General features: G+C 40.8%; 2 protein-coding genes across 3 annotated transcripts in view; both read left to right on the top strand.

Annotated features, from left to right (window-relative positions):
* Positions 1-7730: 7730 nt before the first annotated feature.
* OPN3 (opsin 3) overlaps positions 7731-19945 on the top strand; it is a 47113-nt gene continuing 34898 nt past the window's right edge. The window contains exon 1 of the mRNA XM_021931818.2: positions 7731-8234. Within this exon, the coding sequence (XP_021787510.2) occupies positions 7862-8234 (373 nt within the window). The 5' untranslated portion in view covers positions 7731-7861. The remainder of the gene's footprint in view (positions 8235-19945) is intronic.
* CHML (CHM like Rab escort protein) lies at positions 8120-14883 on the top strand. Of its 2 annotated transcripts, none has more exons than XM_009196589.3 (2): positions 8120-8234; positions 12331-14883. In XM_009196589.3, exon 2 carries the CDS (start codon positions 12362-12364, stop codon positions 14333-14335), a length of 1974 nt encoding a protein of 657 aa, XP_009194853.1. In that variant the 5' UTR covers positions 8120-8234; positions 12331-12361; the 3' UTR covers positions 14336-14883. The 2 variants fall into 2 exon arrangements, with proteins under 2 accessions (XP_009194853.1, XP_009194846.1); XM_009196582.3 differs by having other exon boundaries at positions 12052-14883.

Genomic DNA, 19945 nt, shown 5'->3' with positions numbered 1-19945 from the left:
TATGGCAGGGGACAAAGAGGTAGGCAGGAGCTTCAACATTACATGGCCCTTGGTGACCAGGTACTGTTAAGACTCTGGGCCAGGCTCACCCTTACGTTTTCAGAATAAAAAGATGACAGAAGAGCAGAAGGCATCTTGGTGACCACACTCCTCAACACGGCTTTCTCTTGAGTCATACCCCTGCAGTCTGGACTGATGCCTTATATACACAGGGGCATGGCTGTCCTGCTACCATCCCCCTTCATCATCATTTTGGGAATTCCCTCATCCTCAAGCTTATATACTATGTCTTTCTTCACCATGGTTTATTCCCTCATTTTGGTCACTCATATTCAGAAATAGGGCCTGGAAGATAGATATGTTTTTGATAGTTGCATATCTGAAAATATCCTGATCTTTCCTTGCACTTTGTTGACATTTGGTTGAGTACAGAATTTTAGGCTGGAAATTATTTTCTTTAAATATTTCGAAGATATTACTCCATTGTCTTTTTGCTTCTAGTATTGCTGTTATAAGGACTGTATTCTGATCAGCTTCTGTTGCTGATTATAAGCTATTCTGATCCTTGATGCTTTGTATACAGCTTGTTTTAATTTTCCTCCCTCAGGAAACTTATAAATGTTCTCTTTGACCCCAGTGTACCGAACTTTCACTATAATGGGTGTTGGTGTGGAGATATATATATGTAAATTAATCATAACTTCAATAACCACCAGTTTCTTCTGGAAATTAAATGTTTACTCTTTCCTACCTCCTCCTCTGTCATGTAAACTGCATTTTATTTATTTATTTATTTATTTTTGAGATGGAGTCTTACTCTGTCGCCCAGGCTGGAGTGCAGTGGTGCAATCTTGGCTCACTGCAAGCTCCGCCTCCCGGGTTCACGCCATTCTCCTGTCTCAGTCTCCCGAGTAACTGGGACTACAGGTGCCCACCACCAAGCCCGGCTAATTTTTTGTATGTTTAGTAGAGACAGGGTTTCACCATGTTATCCAGGATGGTCTTGATCTCCTGACCTCGTGATCCGCCCGCCTCAGCCTCCTAAAGTGCTGGGATTACAGGTGTGAGCCACCGCGCCTGGCCATAAACTCCATTTTTTAACAGCAATGTAACATGTGAGATTTTATTTTAAAAACAAATGTATGTATTTGGGGGTTGAGGGGATGTGGACAGATACACAGTTTATGTATTAAGCTGATCCCTACATCTCACCCATCTGAGGAGCTGTATGCACTAGAAGCATTGACATTCAGAACCTTAAGGCATGCTAGATTCTCCTGTTTTTTAAAAAAAGTTCAATCACATTCACTAAATTGCATTTCCTAAGGTAGGAAAGGTGCACACGTGTTTCGCAAGATTTTCAGTAAGGGCTCTTCTGCTGCTCACCAGAGACCAAGGTTAGAGGGGCCAGGGAAGAATGTGTCTCAACCCTGGGAAAAAATAATGCTTGATTGAAGTTCCCTCTCTGCTATCACGTTACGATGCAGAAGGCTAGGGGTTATCAGTTTCCAAACAAGAATGTCAAATGAAACGTGTCTCCATTCCTCGCTCCCCTATACTTTGCAAAGGACTTCCTTGGAGTATAGGTATTGTGATAACTTAATGTTCCAATGTAAGAGGGTGTTTAGAGGGTTTTAAATGAACCTCTTTCTGTCTAAAGGACAGGGCTAGATGGCCCATGGAGGAGGATGTGTGCAGGCACTGGGAACCAGTTCTGCAAGCATTAGCTCCTGCTCACCTTCAGACTATTTAAGAGAAGGCAACGAGTTCAGTAGGAGCTCAAGGATATCCTTAATGAGCGCTCCCACAGAGAGAGTTTTCAGAGTCATGGAGGAGCCATGACATCTCCCCATTTCTTTCCATCCCAGGGGCACTGACAGGGAGAGCCTGGGGCTGGCCAGCTCTCTGCAGTAGACCACTTCCAGAATTTGGCAGGGTAAAAGATGCATACATATGTACAGAGGCCCAGATGCTAGACTCTCAGTAGAGGGGCCAGACTGGGTCAACTTGGGAGGGTCCCCAAGCGGGGGCAGAGAGCGAGATCCCAGCAGCCAGCTACGAAAGGCATTGCCTCTGTCGAGAGAGTTGTGTGAGAAAGATGCCAGAGATCTCAGTTTCTCTAGAGAACCTGCAAATCACCCTAGAAGACAAAAACCCAGCATTTAAAATTTGCTACAATTAGAGAGCACCACTATCAGTTTTTTTTTTCTTTTTAAGACAAAGTCGCAATCTGTTGCCCAGGCTGGATTACTGTCTCCTGGGTTCAAGTGAATCTCCTGCCTCAGCCTCCCGAGTAGCTGGGATTACAGGTGCATGCCACCTCACCTAGCTAATTTTCGTATTTTTAGTAGAGACAGGATTTCACCATGTTGGCCAGGCTGGTCTTGAACTCATCTCAGCCTCTCAAAGTGCTGGGATTACAGGCATGAGCCACCGTGCCTGGCAGAGAGCACCAATATCAGACTACAACTTTACCAATCAAGGAAGATTTTTTTCCCCTCACCATCTCAAAGGGGCCCAGAGCAGCATCTACAGGTAGTGGATCAAGAAAATGGAGGAAGCTAAACTTGTTATCCTTCCCACCTCCACTCACAGAAGTTCTACAGGCCTGACGCTGGCTCTATCTTGGAGGGTGGACAAGCGAGTTTTACGTGAGTTTTAGCTTTTCATCTTTTACAATGTTCTGGCCTTGATGTCAACTGCAAGGGAGCAGAAAAGCTTTGGAAGCTGCCAAAATCCCATCTAAGGGCAGGAAGGAGCAGGTGATCAGAAAACATTTGAAATGAGTAGCGAGAACAAGTTGCTTTTTGGTTGCAGCATACTGAGTTCAGCTTGCTTCATCAGCTGGTTACAGTAGTTTACTTCTCCCACTCTTGAGAGAGTGAGATGCAAGCACAACTCGCACATGCTTTTTTCTTTTTTCACAAAAATGTGGTAAAATATACATAACAGAAAATTTTCCTTTCTAACCATTTTTAAGGGTATCATTCAGTGGCATTGGGTACATTTACAGTGTTGTGCAACCGTTACTACTATTCGTCTCCAGAATTTTTTCATCATCTTAAACAGAAACTCTCTACCCATTAAACACTAACTTCTCATTCTCCCCTCTTCTCAGCTTCTGGTAGCCACCATTCTACTTTCTGTCTCTATGAATTTGCCTATTATAGGTACCTCTTATCATTGGGATCATATAATATTTGTCCTTTTGTGCTTGGCTTATTTCACTTATCGTAATGTTTTCAAGGTTCATCCCTATTGTAGCATGTACTAGAATTTCATTTCTTTCAAAATATGCCTGTATAATATTCTATTGTATGTATATACCACATTCCATGTATCATTCATCTTTTGATGGGCATTTGAGTTGTTTCTACTTTTTGGCTATTTTGAATAATCCTATTATGAACATTAGCATACAAATATCTGTTTGAGTCCCTACTTTCAATTCTTTTGTGTATATACCTAGGAATAGGATTACTAGATCATATGGCAATTATTTTTAATTTTTTGTTTTGAGACAGGGTCTCACTCTGTTGCCCAGGGTGGAGCACGGTGACATGATCACAGCTCACTGCAACCCCAAACTTCTGGGCTCAAGGGATCCTTCTGCTTCAGCCTCCTGAGTAGTTGGGTGAGACTACAGGTATGTGCCACCACACCCAGCTAATTTTTAAATTTTTTTCTGTAGAGATGGGGTCTTACTATGTTGCCCAGGCTGGTCATTGTACTCTTGGCCTCAAGTGATCATCCTGCTTAAGCTTCCCAAAGCACTGGGATTACAGGCATGAGCTCACAATAATTCTATGTTTAACTTTTTGTGGAACTACCAAATTGCTTTCCACAGTGGCCACACCATTTCACATTCCCATCAGCAGTACGACAGGGTTCTAATTTCTCCACATCTTTACTATCACTTGTTTTTGTGTTTTGTTTTGTTTTTTGATGATAGCCCTTCTAGTAGGTGTGAAGTGGTATGTCATTGTGGCTTTGATTTGCATTTCCCTAATGATTAATCATGGTGAGTTTCTTTCCATGTGCTTTTAGGCCATTAGTATATTACTGGAGTAATGTCTACTCAGATCTTTTTCCTATTTCTGAATTGGGTTGTGTGGAGTTTTTTGTTGTTGTTGAGTTGTAGGGGTTCTTTATGTAGTCTAGATATTAATGCATTATCAGATACATGATTTGCAAATATTTCTCCCATTTGCTGGGCTGTCTTTTCACTCTTTTGATAGTGCCCTTTGATGCATAACAGTTTTTAATTTTGATAAAGTCCAATTTATCTATTTTTCTCCTGTTGCCTGTGCTTTTGGTGTGTCATACCCAAGGAGTTTTCTTCTAAGAGTTTTATAGTTTTAGCTTTTACATGTAGGTCTCCAATCAATTTCAAGTTAATTTTTATATATGATATAATGTAAGGCTCCAATTTCATTCATTTACACATGGATGTGCAGCTTTCCCAGCATCATTTGTTGAAAAGACTGTTCTTTCCTCCTTTCCCCATTGAATGGCCTTGGCATCCTTGTCAAAAATCAATTGACCATATATGTAAGAGTTTATATCTTGGCTGTCTATTCTATTTCATTGGTCTACATGTTTGTCCTTAGGCTATGTATTAGGCTGTTCTTGCACTGCTATAAATATCTGAGACTGCGTAATTTATAAAGAAAAGAGGTTTAATTGGCTCACAGTTCTGCAGGCTGTACAGGAAGCATGGTGTTGGCATCTGCTCAGCTTCTGGGGAGGCCTCAGGGAGCTTTTACTCATATGGAAGGCAACGTGAGAGCAGGCATCTCACATGGCGACAACCAAATAGAGAGAGAGAGTGGGATGGGGGAGTTGCCACACACTTTTAGATGACCAGATCTCGTGTGAACTCAGAGCTATAGCTCACTTAACACAAAGGGGATGGCCCAGGGCATTCATGAGGGAACCTCCCCGTATGACCCAAACACCTCCCACTAGGACCCACTTCCAATATTGGGGATTACATTTCAACATGAGATTTGGGTGGGGACAAATATCCAAACCATATCATGTGATCACGCTGGTGCTTTTTTTGTTGTTTGTTTGTGTGTGTGTGTGTGTTTTTTTTTATAAAAGATTGTAACGTTTTGCCATTATCCTATCATTACATAATTCTAAAATTAAAAAGAAACATATCCTTATCATTGCCTGTTTCTGTCAAGCTCAATAAATGTCCTTAATGGTTTATAGTATTATAAAATTACTGTATCAAAAATTCTTAAACATTTGTCAAAGTCCTCTTACTCCTCCTTTGCATTCACTGCTAGTAGGCATTGCCCTGGACTTTACTCTGATTGAGTAAAAGCCAAAGTCCTTCTAATGAAATGGTCAAGGTCTTGCGTATCCTGGCCATTCACTGCCCACCAACCTGACTGGCCGCATTTCCTTATTCTCATTCTTGTTTCCTTATTGTTCCTCCAATGTACCAACCACAGTCCTCCTGCCCATAACCACCATGTCTAAATAACAACCTTGACAGAGCAGGGGCATCACCATCTTGGACAAGCACTGCTATTTTAAAGTTCTCCTTGATCAAAAACCACCTAAATCCAAACGGCATCAGCCTAATGGCTAAGGTCAGCATGACCATAAACCACAAATGGCATCTCCGACCAGAAACATTCCAATCCTAAGATAAACCCCTCCCTGACCTGAGACATGCCAGTCTCGAGATAACCTCCCCTCCGACAAAGACATTCCAACTCCGCAATAAACTTCTCCTCCACGCCAGTGATAAGCTCTCACTCTAAAACCTTTAAATACTCTTAGTCTGTAAGAGAGTGCTCCTGACCGAAATCTGCCAGAAGCCCCTCTTAGGTTTATTCTCCCAAATAACCCTGTCTGACTGTTGAGCTGCTATTTGTGTTTCTTTCCTCTTTCTTTAACTGTTACAAACCCCTTCGACCATCTCCCATAGCTCCTTGCTCAGCCTCCTAAGTAGCTGGCACTACGGACATGTACTATCTTGCCTGGCTAATTTTTTATTTTTTGAAGAGTTGGGGGGCAGTTCTCACTTTGTTGCCCAGTCTCGTCTTGAACTCCTGGGCTTAAGCAATCCTACTGCCTCGGCCTCCCAAAGTGCTGGGGTTGCAGGAATGAGCTACCACGCCTGACCCTTAGTTCTTTATGGCATTTGACAGTGGCTGACACCCTACGTATGTATTTATCTAATTTTTGTCTGTTCTCCAAACACTACTGGAATGTAAACTTTATAAGGGCAATGACTCAGCAATGAAGAATGAATAGGAAAAAATATAGTGAGTTCTTCATTCATTCAAATTACTATTTATTGAGAACTTACTGTAGACTAGACACAGAAAACACAGTGGACATTAAACATATAGAACTTGTTATGTTTTATTCAACAGTTGTACAAATCTAAAATTAACAATTAAATATGTGTGTGTGTGTGTTTTTAAGGAGTGGGTAGGTAGGAAGTCTCACAGATGGCAAGTCCAGAGCACAAGCCTTGAAGGAAAATCAAGGTGTCAAAGGCAGAGCACACTGCCCCTTAGCTATTGCTCAATGCACTAGGGTGGAGAGCTGCTGCCAGCCTATTAGATCCTCTCTACAGGGAATTCGGAATGTGGATTGATCCAAGCTAGTCATTCCCTACTGATCTTTCAAACAGGGGTGAGGGGGGTAAACGCCCCCATGGGGAGCAATTTCTTTAGCTTGCACAAACCTTGTGTTCATTACCAGTGTCCGGGACAATCTTCAGGTGTGGCTGGGGACTGTGATCTTCTTGTAGGGCCTCCTTAGGGACTGTGCAACCACAAAGGCAGAAGCAGCTCTTGCAGAGTGTGATGACGTTCACAACCTATATTTGACTTGTACTATATTCTCATCACTACAGGGGAAGAGCCCAGTGGGAAATGTGTGCTGTTCTAAATATAGCACCTGCCTCCTATACCTGCTAGATTTAGGTTGAATCTTTCACTGCCTGTGAAGGACTTTAGCAGGCCTCGGTGACCAGAAAGATCTATCCACACTTTCAAGCACAGGAAGGACGGTGTTGGAAGGCCTCGGGGTCAGCCCAGGGCTTAAAGTCAGTTCCACTAGAATGCCATTTTCAGAGAGTTTTCATCCCTAACTCTCCGAGGGTGGCAGGCTCTTGCATCAGCCCTGGGACTTGTGTCCTCTAGCAGTCAGGTAGTTAGGCAGGCACCTGTGTATCAATTTGTTGTTTTTCTTCTCAGTTTTCCGGTTTGTAAGACTACCCCGAGCTCTTCAGTGTGTTGCTTTTGTTTACATTAAGTGTATGAGGTGGGATGGGCTTCGTAGGCTGGTGGTGGGTTATTACAGCTTCCCAGGAAGGGGAGAAGCCCAATTCCTGCCAGCACGTGGTGGGCGCAGGCGCTTATACTTAGGAATAAATGAATGCATAAGTGAGTGAATGAATATGTCAGTGGACACGAAGCTTTCAAGCTGGGTGCAGGGAGGTGGGGATGTGACGAGCCATCAAGGCTACACTGCGGCCCTGGCCCCCGGGCTATCCCGCGACACGCGTCCACGCCGACCAGCGGAGAGGGCCTGGCCAGTGGGGGACGGGGCGAGCTAGCCACGAGGGCGCGCCCGCGGGGTTGGGGCTAAGAGCACGCCCCAGGAGCAGCTGAGCAGCGAGAACGCGCCGCGGGGAGGGGCGGGGCCACGGGGCGCGCCGAGCGGAAGGGGCGGGGAGAGGGCGGGCCCGGCGCGCGGTAGCGCGGGCCCCTCAGTGCACAATGGCCAGAGCCGGCGGCGGAGCCCGAGCCCCACCCAGTGCGGAGCGCGCCGCGAGCCCCGCCGCACGCTGAGCGCCTCCGCCCGCCAAGCGCGCCGGCGCCGGGCCATGTACTCGGGGAACCGCAGCGGCGGCCAGGGCTACTGGGACGGCGGCGGGGCCGCGGGCGCTGAGGGGCCGGCGCCGGCGGGGACGCTGAGCCCCGCGCCGCTCTTCAGCCCCGGCACCTACGAGCGCCTGGCGCTGCTGCTGGGCTCCATTGGGCTGCTGGGCGTCGGCAACAACCTGCTGGTGCTCGTCCTCTACTACAAGTTCCAGCGGCTCCGCACTCCCACTCACCTCCTCCTGGTCAACATCAGCCTCAGCGACCTGCTGGTGTCCCTCTTCGGGGTCACCTTTACCTTCGTGTCCTGCCTGAGGAACGGCTGGGTGTGGGACACCGTGGGCTGCGTGTGGGACGGGTTTAGCGGCAGCCTCTTCGGTGAGTTGGACTGGGAGGAGACGGCAGCCTCCCCTCTGCAAACTTCCACTCCCCGCCCCGCCGCCCGCTCCGTGCGTCCGCCTGCCCCCAGCCCGCCCCGCACGGCTTCCCGCTCGGCCCGGCGCCCCCCGTCCGACCCCGCCCCGCTCCCCGCTCGCCTCCTGACGCTGCTCGACCCCAGCCGCATGTCGGGTGCCTTCCTCTTCCTCCGCCCCCTCCCGCCCCACGTTGTCCACGACTCCATTCCTGTGGTCTCTCATCTGCCCCCACATTGACCCCAGACCCCAACCCGTCTCCTTTCTTGTCATGTTTTTACCTCCTAAGATCACTCAACAAGGCACGAAACCACAGCTTTTTTACACTTTAAGGAATGAGACGAGGGCCTGTAGAGTCAAGAGATTCAAGAAAAAAAGTGATTAACTCGTTAAAGTTGGAGGGGGTGATGAGATTAGATTCATATACTACTATTTGTTTTCTAAAATGAGAGTGGAAAACTAAAATAGCAATGTGTAAAAAAAAAAATTCTCATTAGTACTTGTAAACCTTTGAATGCTTTCTAGGGAGAGAGACAGTTTCATTCAGGTCCTCAGAATGCAAATTGGCATGTGCCCTATAAGCTATTTTTACTATTTTCCTTCTTATAGATGGGTTCCAGCGCACCACAATCTCGGGTGAGATTACAAATGGTTCAGCCAGTACCATCTCAGGTGAACAAATACTGTAATTAGCTCTGCAGTCGGTAGATTTCATTAAAGTAGAACTTGATTGTTGAAGATTTATTTCGACAATACTCTTCTTATGGAAGATTTAAGTTTCACTGAGACATGATGTTTTGAAGGATGATCAACAACTCAGCAAATCATTGAAGAAAGCGTAGGAAAGAAATTATTTTTTGCATGCGTCAGGAATTTCATTTGTAGGGAGATTTGAAATAGAAATGTGTATTTCTCAAGGCTTAAAGTTCCTTTTTTAAATCCGGAAATCCATTGATACTTTATTGCTTTTATATTGGTAGGTTTGGAAGAACAAAATCTTCATAGAATTATCAAAAGTATTTTCTTAGTAACCTCTATGCGATGACAAACCCAAATATTATATTTGTAATGATTCATTTTTTGGAGTTTTGAAGGAAATAGAAAATGTAGATTTATTTGATTGCTTCAGAGGTTATATTTTCCTCCCTGCCCCTCATAAGCTTTAATCTGATAATTTCATTTGAACAAACATTTGAAATTTAGGGAGGGGGACTGTAAGTGTATGTAGGTTGTGATGTGGATGGCTATGGGATTACACTCCTTATATTAATTTAAAAATACCTATCAGGCAATTTATTTGGCAATGCTAAGAAGGTTATTCAAGCCCAAGCCTAAAGTATCATCAGTAGTGTTCTCCGGGGTAGTCAACAGGTGTTTGTTCAGACATCAAAGTTCTTTTTTCCTCGAAGTGCCTTTTCTGTGCTGGAAAATTCTATTTTCGTTCCCGGGAGTTTGAACACAAGGGTGTACTGAGTTCTTTATAAGTGCTAGCTGTCATCCACCCTCTTCCTCACCTCTTTCCTCTGCTGACCCCACCCTCGTGTGTCTCCTAGTCACTTCTCCCTTCCTGTTTTTCTTCTTCACCATCCCTCTTAGGGTCCCAACCCAGTGATTTTCTAAGTTCACTTAGGTTTTTGCCTAAGTGCTGCCCTGTTTTTCAGGGCATTTAGTGCTTTCAACCATGACTTTCTCCCTGTTTTTAATGTGGAGGTGGAAACCCTGGGGTAAGAGATTCAAAGACTTTTTTAAGCCCTGGGGGGCAAGTTAGTAGTGAAGTTACTACAGAGTTTTAAAAGTTTTTAGCAAAGACAATTCCTTTGCCTGGAGTGAATTCCAGAGTTTGTGCTTCTAGATCCAGGTTAAGGATGAAGAAAAGGAGGGCACTTCCTGCATAGTTATCCCTGAGCTAGAACTACCTAACAGTGGAGTATTGAAGGGGAGGACATTTAAAAATGAGGGAAGTAGTTTCTTGATGCAGAGGCTTTTGGAGAGGCTTGCCCTATCTGTTGGAAACACCATTGGCCTGATGGCACAAGAGTGGGTCCTGTTCCTGATCCTGCGGCTCATGTATTGTGTGGGCTTTCCCAAGTCACTTAATCTCTCCAGCCATCAGTTCTCTCATCTCTATTATTGGGTAGTTCAGCTTAATGCTCTGTAAGGTCATCCTACTTGCTTTGCATTTTGATGACTTCTTTGATATCTGTAGGTTAGAGCGTGCCTGATGTTAGCGCTTATTGACTGTGTCTTCTGCTCTTACTCCTACCCTGAGCCCTATCTTTCTAAGCCAAGAAGCAGCATATACTATGGTTACACCTCTTCAGATACCATCATAGATTCAGTCTCCCTCTTCACACCCTGCTGGAAGAAGCAGAATAAGTAATTCAGACATACTTAAATTTATACTTGAGTGGGCCAGGCAACTGTTTCATTCTGTACTTAGTTCCTGGCTTCTTAGGGAATGCCAAAAATGAGTGGAATCCTTGATATTTTTGAGACAGAGGCTTTGACTAGACAGGACTGTTAGGATTGCCATTTTAGTTAAACTAAAGGTCTGTGCCCTACGCAATTTAAGTTCCAATTGAATGGCTTGTTTTACCAATATCCAGGATTATTAGTCATCTTGGCCTAGACAGGTCTAGCTTGTACTGATTTATATTTCAGTAGGTTTAACAGTAGTGAAAACCAGAGCTCAAACCAGTGCAATGATGAATGTTAGAAAGTTTAGCAGTAATGTGTATGTAATACTTTAGCCTAAAGACTTTCCGGTGAGTATGCTCTTCAGTACCTTGGCCGTTCTACCTCTGGCCACACGTGGCATCACACAGATGTCTTCTGCACATGGAGTGTAACCAGCATTATGCTCAAAGTTAACAGGAGAGCCTTTTTTTTTCTTTACTTACCCTTCAAAAATAAGAACAAACAACGTTAGTCTTGGCAGAGGATGTTTACATAGACCTTTTGCTTGGGATAGAGATTCAGGGTTGCAGAGACAGTGGCAAAATGCAAACATCACTGTATTCAAATGTTAGAAGTAGGCATTATTTATGTTAAGATATTTTAATATGAAACCAGGAGTTTTCCTTTTTTACTTACAGACTTTTTTTCCTTTTTTACTTACACTTATATGCATGTGTACATTCATATACATATTTTTAATATATAGGTTTTCCTCCTCAGGCCTATTCTGTTATGAGCCTAAATATTTTTAAATGGCCAGTTGTTTTACTGAATTAATCCTTTTATTATAATCTTACTAGTAATTGAGTAGAAATAATCTCATGTTGCTATCATGAGATCCTAAGGTGGTTGTGGCATGAAAAGGTCTTATATTCAGCTATTCGGGAATCACACACAGACTGTAATGGCCACAGAAATATTTTTAATCATGGCAGTATGTACATAATGTATAATCTGTTTCTATAAACAATGGAGCCATACGTTCCTTTTAGTCTAAGCTCACAGCTGTGTATAGATTTATTCACATGATAGTTTTCTTAAAAGCTAAAGTTAGAGAATTGTATTATGTTATTTCTTCTTTATTTTTGTGGAACATTATGTTCATTCTCTATTACTATGTTGCCTGATTCTTGGGAGGGCTGTTATATCTCTATTGTCCATTTTCAAGAAATTAGAAAATATGTGAGAAAGCATTTAAGACATGCTTTAGTGGAGGTTTATGTCCAAATAAGAAGTCATACTCCAATGGATTGTCATTGTTGCATGAAATTATTTTTCTCTTATATTGTTTACAATGTATTCTTTCTTGAATTTTCTTCTTTCAGAGAAGAGTTCCAGTCACAAATGCATATATGATGCATTTTGACATTTACTGCTAAGATGAAATACAGAAATGAAACCACACATCCATTTTAGTATTCTCAGATGTGATTAGATGTACTTGCTCATGTTTTTATGCTACTGACTTATAAGGAAAAAAATATATTTTAAAAGGGTAACTGTTAAACAGCTAGGACCTGCAACTTCATTGCTTCTGGGATAAACTGGAACATCAGAAGGACAGATTTTATTACAGCATAATCACATCTCATTTCTTTCATCAGCAACTGTCACCAGACGCTTTTACTTCCTAGAATGGCGGACAGTCTTCCCACAGAGTTTGATGTGGTTATAATAGGGACAGGTTTGCCCGAATCCATCCTTGCAGCTGCATGTTCAAGAATTGGTCAGAGGGTTCTGCATATTGATTCAAGAAGTTACTATGGAGGCAACTGGGCTAGTTTCAGCTTTTCAGGATTGCTAACCTGGTTGAAGGAGCATCAGCAAAACAATGACATTGGGGAAGAAAGTACTGTTGCATGGCAGGACCTGATCCATGAAACAGAAGAAGGCATCTCTCTTCGCAAGAAGGATGAAACTATCCAACACACAGAAGCTTTTTGTTATGCCAGTCAGGATATGGAGGACAATGTTGAAGAGGTTGGTGCTCTGCAGAAAAATCCTTCTTCAGGGGTGTCTAGTACCTTCACTGAAGTTCTGGATTCTGCAGGCTTGCCTGAAGACAGCCAGTCATCATATTTTAATAGCGATGAAATGTCTGCCAAACACACTCAGAAAAGTGATAGAGAGATTTCACTAGAAGTAACCGATGTAGAGGAATCAGTGGAGAAGGAAAAGTATTGTGGAGATAAAACTTGTATGCACACAGTTTCAGATAAAGATGGAAATAAAGATGAAAGCAAATCTACAGTAGAAGATAATGCCAATCAACCAATTAGAAATAGGATTACTTACCTTCAAATAGTTAAAGAAGGGAGGAGGTTTAATATTGATTTGGTATCAAAACTGCTGTATTCTCAAGGATTGCTAATTGATCTTTTAATCAAATCAGATGTTAGTCGTTATGTAGAATTTAAAAATGTCACTAGGATTCTTGCATTTCGGGAAGGAAAGGTAGAACAAGTGCCTTGTTCCAGAGCAGATGTCTTTAATAGCAAGGAACTCACCATGGTTGAAAAGAGGATGCTAATGAAATTTCTCACATTTTGTTTAGAGTATGAACAACATCCTGATGAATACCAAGCTTTCAGGCAGTGTTCATTTTCAGAATACTTAAAAACTAAAAAACTAACTCCCAACCTTCAACATTTTGTACTGCACTCAATTGCAATGACATCAGAATCATCTTGCACTACAATAGATGGCCTTAACGCAATTAAAAACTTCCTTCAGTGTCTCGGACGGTTTGGCAACACTCCCTTTTTATTTCCCTTGTATGGCCAAGGAGAAATTCCCCAGTGTTTCTGTAGGATGTGTGCAGTTTTTGGTGGAATCTATTGTCTTCGTCATAAAGTACAATGCTTTGTAGTCGACAAAGAATCTGGACGATGTAAAGCAATTATAGATCACTTTGGTCAAAGAATAAATGCTAAATATTTTATTGTGGAAGACAGTTACCTTTCTGAGGAAACATGCTCAAATGTGCAGTATAAGCAGATCTCTAGGGCAGTACTCATTACAGATCAGTCTATACTAAAGACAGATTCAGATCAGCAGACTTCCATTCTGATAGTTCCTCCAGCAGAGCCAGGAGCTTGTGCTGTACGGGTCACAGAATTATGTTCTTCAACCATGACATGCATGAAGAACACCTATCTGGTACATTTGACATGTTCATCTTCTAAAACAGCAAGAGAAGACTTAGAATCAGTGGTGAAGAAATTATTCACTCCATATACTGAAACAGAAATAAACAAGGAAGAACTTACAAAGCCAAGACTCTTGTGGGCTCTTTATTTTAATATGAGAGATTCCTCGGGAATCAGCAGAAGCTCATATAATGGCTTGCCTTCCAATGTTTATGTCTGCTCTGGGCCTGACTGTGGCCTGGGAAATGAGCATGCCGTCAAGCAAGCTGAAACACTTTTCCAGGAGATCTTTCCAACTGAAGAATTCTGCCCTCCACCTCCAAATCCAGAAGACATTATCTTTGATGGCGATGATAAGCAGCCAGAGTCTCCTGGAACCAATAATGTAACAGTGGCCAAACTAGAGTCCTCTGAGGAAAGCAAAAACCAAGAAAGCCCAGAGAAGCACCTTCAAAATTAGAAAAGAGCAATCTGGAAATGCTGTTTTGGACCTCCTTCGTGGCATCAGAATATTCTCATTTAAAGGACAGTTTCCCATATGAGTAATTAGAAGTGGTTATATATGTTGAATGCTATGCAGATGTTGTCTTTAACTCTCAGACATTCAGCATTGAATATCTTTGTTAACCTATCAATGAGTGATTTATTGATTATTGAACATTTTGTTTAGAATGGGCTATATGACCCATAATCTTAAAACAGAGTTAGCTGTGTTTTAGTATTGGGTATGTATGTAAGGGTTCCATATTAACAACTCAGCTTAAAGGTAATGTTGTATTTGCTAATGATCTTCAGATTTTATCTTTGTCTACAGAACAATTAGTAATACCCAAGTAATATTTTAATTACTTTCGCAGCTATTATAGTTGCTGCAGCCTGTTCGAATAGTGAAACACACACAAATGGTAAATTATGTGGATCTTTTGCATATAATATAAATGTATAGACATGGTGGTAGGAATAGCAACTAATACAAATGCCAATATGATAATAAAATATATTTGTCTATAATCGTTAAAAGATTAGCTTTGCATGATCCTTTATTCATTGTGAAGGTCTGAAGTTTATAATACCCACTTCACTCTTGTAACTGATGAGGCAATGACGCCACCACAGTGTTCTAATTTACAAAAAGAATTGGAGTTCAATTAGTGGTTGAAAAACTCATTTTGGGGAGGTTGATTGCAAAGAAAATTTGAAGGATAAGATTTATTCTCATTTAATACTTCAGAAAATTTCTGCAGAGCCCTGCTTTGGCACTTAAAGAGCTTCCAACAAGTAACTTAGACCAAAAGGAAAAATGAAGTGCCCCAGGAGAAGATACTTCAGAAGGGCTGTTTTGAAATTCCTAAGGAGAAACAGAGTGAAGCCTTTTTAACCTGGGATTACAGATAGTTATAAAACCCTCTATAAATAGATTATCCAAGGTTTTTCAGTGAGAATGAAACCTACCACCTTGTTGGCTCTACCACTTTAATTAATGTTACTAACATAACTGATAGGAATGAATTAAAGGAAGATTTACCATGCCCTTTTGGTTGTGTCCCACTTCACAAATTGTGAAGCAACAACCTTCTGTAATCTCTTTTGCCTCTTAGCTGTTATCTAGAGTATAGAAACTTTTTTTCTCCCAGAACTACCCAACATCATAAAACTGGTAGTACTCTAATGGTAAAAACCTGTGGAGCTGTCAGAAGACATGAACTTGCTTTTCCTCTAGTCCAGTTTCCATTCCTCAAGCAGAGAATGATGATCCTTGTGACAGTTTTTGCTCTGAAACAGCATTTATCATGTGCTTGGTACTTAGTATTATGCTTTCTCATGACAGTTTCTCAGCAATCCTGTGAGGCAGATTTGCATATACCTTCTGTATTAGTCTGTTCTCATGCTGCTGAGAAGACATACCTGAGATGGTAATTTATAAAGAAAAAGGTTTAATGGACTCACAGTTCCATGTGGCTGGGGAGACCTCACAATCATGGTGGAAGGTGAAAGGCATGTCTTACATGGCAGTGGACAAGAGAGAATGAGAACTAAATGAAAAGGGAAACCCCTTTTAAAACCATCAGATACCGTGAGACTTATTTACTACCATGAGAACAGTATGGGGGAAACAACCCCATGATTCAGTTATCTCCCACAAGTTTCCTCCCACAATACGTGGGAATTATAGGAGCTGCAATTCAAGATGAGATTTGAGTGGGGACACAGCCAAACCATATCACCTTCAAAGAAGAAATAGAGAATTATTAGTAATTTGCTCAGAATCTGGTATGTGGAAGAGCCAACATGGGGACCCAGTCTTTTGTGATTCTAAAACCTTTGATCTTTCTACTGACATTCACTGTTAGAAGAGTGTAGGCACTACAGGAGAAAGAAAAAGTGCCCACGAAAATTAGTCGAGCATTGCCGGGGTGGAAAAGCACACACTGGTCCTGCAGCTTATTGAATCGGAGAAATGTGAAGATTAAGATGAACTAAACAAATGTATTTTAGAGCATGGATCTCATTGAAGCAGAATTTGGCTAAGGTTTGAGAAAATGTTCTTCAGTAACACATCTCTTGATCTGAAGATCGTGTTACAAAAAATATTACCAGGCCAAAATTTGTTCGGAATACACTCATTTTTTGCTCCTCTATATGTGAAGAAAATGAGACCAGACAGATTTAAGTAATTGACAACTTACTTAAAGTAGCAAAGTCATGGATTGTATTGACTTTTAAAATATAGTAAAGTCATATTTAAATTTTATCCTGAAGTTTAAATCTATCAAAACAACTGAAATACTTGAAATAGACCTATAAAATAGTAATTAAAATGAGAAATACATAAGATGATAAATAAAATGACGGTGAAGGTATTCCAGATCTACCGAAAAGATTTTCAGTATCACAAATTATTCATAAGAAATTGAGGAAAGGAACAATGAGAAGTTGCAAAAGATGGTATAGCTGAATATAATAGAAATAGGAAAAATTAGTCCAAAATAAAGGTTGATTTAAACATGAAGAAAATGAATATACTTCTTACTGAATACAAAATAAATGGGAAATGAGAAGTTATACCAATAAAAACATTTAAAAATTTAGGGGATATTATAACTCAGTATAATTTTCTGACAGGTTGGATTTTGACCCTAATGGACTTGCTGGTGAACTTTTTTTTTTTTTTTTTTGAGACGGAGTCTTGCTCTGTCCCCCAGGCTGGAGTGCAGTGGCCGGATCTCAGCTCATTGCAAGCTCCGTCCCGGGTTAATGCCATTCTCCTGCCTCAGCCTCCGGAGTAGCTGGGACTACAGGCACCTGCCACCTCGCCCGGCTAGTTTTTTGTATTTTTTAGTAGAGACGGGGTTTCACCGGGTTAGGCAGGATGGTCTCGATCTCCTGACCTTGTGATCCGCCCGTCTCGGCCTCCCAAAGTGCTGGGATTACAGGCTTGAGCCACCGCGCCTGGCCTGCTGGTGAACTTTTAAAAATGTTTAAATAATGTCTATCCATCTATCATGAAAGACAGTATGCTTCAGATTGTCTTTTGAGGCAAATATGTTCTCAATACTAAAAGACATTTTTAGAAGGATTTTATTCTCAACATGCAAAATGCAGAATGAAATATTGGCAAACAATAGAGCAAATAATTTACTATCACTCAGGATTATAAGGCTGGTGTTCAGCAGAACAGCCATTAAATCAGCATCAACAGAACACATGGTAAAAATCCAAAGTATTAACTACAGATAACTTTTCAAAAATTAATCATTCACCCTTGATTCAATTATTTCTGGCAATGATTTCATAGACTTCTTGGAGTCTGTTAAGTACTTAAACCAAGAACTACTACTATTCCTACTGGGAAAACAAACATTCCTCAGGTGGAATGTAAACAGTGTTGGCACCATTTTTATATATGGTTAAAGAAACCTGTCATTGCAGTAAAAGCCAGCATTCACAAAATGAGGAAGATAAGGAAGGAAAGTAGCGTAAATATTTTCTATTAACATGGCTTTACAACTGCTTAAACTTATAGAAATATACTCACAATAAGACTAATTCAAGAAGTTGCAGGATATAAAATTTTTAAAAATATCATTTCTACATCTCAACAGTGACAAACTACAACTTAAAAAGTGTTTGGTTATTAATATATATGAGACTTTTAAAGAAAGTTATATAACTACATTGAGATAAATTAAGAAAGATGCCTAAATAGAAGCAAATTTAAGGAGCTATATTTTTAAAAATGAGCAAACTCCTATGGGAGCCATGCTGGTATAATGGAAAAGTAGTACATGGGGAGATGGGGAGTTTTTTGAAAACCAGAATTACAGTTCTCATTTCACTACTTAGCAGTTGTATACTCTTGGGAAAGTCACTCTTAGTATCTATTTCACCATCTACAGAATAGAAATACTTCACAGAATTATTGTGAGGATTAAGTTAGATAGTGTGTATTAAAATACAAAGCTACATCCAAAGGAATGCCAATATGTGACATTAGTATGAAATTTACTACAGTTCATTTAACATTCCAACTGGTTGCTGTGTGTAATGTGTCATAATTGTAATAAATTATTTAGGAAAGCAAGCAAAGATGTAAGTTTTTTTAATTTAGGGGGAAAAAATGGGAGTCTTGCCTCCAAATCCTTAAAACATGCTATTAAGCAACCTTTCTGAATATTCTGTGGTGCCAAGAATAAAGTTTAACTAAAACTAATAAACCAATGGAAAGAAAGAAATATTAATAACTGCTGGTGAAAAGACTAGCTAGATGCCAGTGTGGAAAGATTAGATCCACTTTACGTATGATATTCCAAATAAATTAAATGTTAAGTATAAAAAGAAAAATAAAGACTATGAGTCTCACACCAATAGTGGTACAAAGGAACTTCATGGCAATTGATAAGGTAGATGAACTAAGAGAAAAAATTTTAGATGTGTAGTAAATAGGAAAAAGACAAAACAAGATGAAATTTAAAAGAAGCTATTTGCATTATACACATGGGTGCACTCAATTTTTGTAAAACTATATACATATCCATAAGGGTTTGTACTTTTAGGCAAATTTATAAAGAGATCATGTATACATGATACAAAAAATCAATTCTTTGAATGGTATTCAAATTTCTTAATATTAAAAATGCAACTTTGACTTAGTTCATGCTATTGTATTAGCAAAATTGTTTTAATTGCATGTGTCCTCATAGCAGCAGCATTGTATATTAGTAGCCTTTTAAGAGAACTATGTAGAAGACTATAATATAAAAAGGGCTTTATAACCGATCTATCTTTTGACATACTCACTTTGAGTGGCATATGCCTGGGAAAATATTTAAAAGAAAGAAAAGCTATTTGTACAAAGGTTTCTAGCAATTCCAGTCAGATAACCGTTTTTTGTTTGTTTGTTTGTTTTGAGACAGAGTCTTGCTCTCTCACCCTGGCAAGAGTGCAGTGGCGTGATCTCGGCTCACTGCAAGCTCTGCCTTCCGGGTTCACGCCATTCTCCTGCCTCAGCCTCCCGAGTAGCTGGGACTACAGCTGCCGCCACCTCGCCTGGCTAATTTTTTGTATTTTTAGTAGAGATGGGGTTTCACCGTGTTGGCCAGGATAGTCTCGATCTCCTGACCCTGTGATCCTCCCACCTCTGCCTCCCAAAGTGCTGGGATTACAGGCGTGAGCCACCGCGCCCGGCCTCACTCAGATAACTTTAAGGGGGAAAAAGCCCAACAACTGGGAAATGGTTAAGTAAATTTGGGTGTATTGCTAGTGCTATCACAGAATGTTATATAGCCATTAAATAATATTGATATATGTAAAATTGTATGCAAAAAAGTGTGAGATTGAAAAATGTTAATAAGAACATAAATTATGTTTACTGATATGTGTGAAAATTTAGGTCTACATTGAAAAGAACCAGAAGATAACATGTAATTCACTTCAGTTTAACATTAGGGGTTCTTTATTTTTCTTCTGTTAAATATTGATGTATGCAATAAAAAATAAAAGATTAATTGGTAAAGTGGTTTACTGAACTGGTGAGAAAATTACTGATTTCTTAGAAGTTTCTGAAATTCTA

The sequence above is a fragment of the Papio anubis genome, chromosome 1 (genome assembly GCF_008728515.1).
Source record: "Papio anubis isolate 15944 chromosome 1, Panubis1.0, whole genome shotgun sequence".
NCBI classification, from domain to species: domain Eukaryota; kingdom Metazoa; phylum Chordata; class Mammalia; order Primates; family Cercopithecidae; genus Papio; species Papio anubis.
Note: the sequence above shows the minus strand (reverse complement) of the source record. Positions and strands in the feature narration are given on the sequence as shown.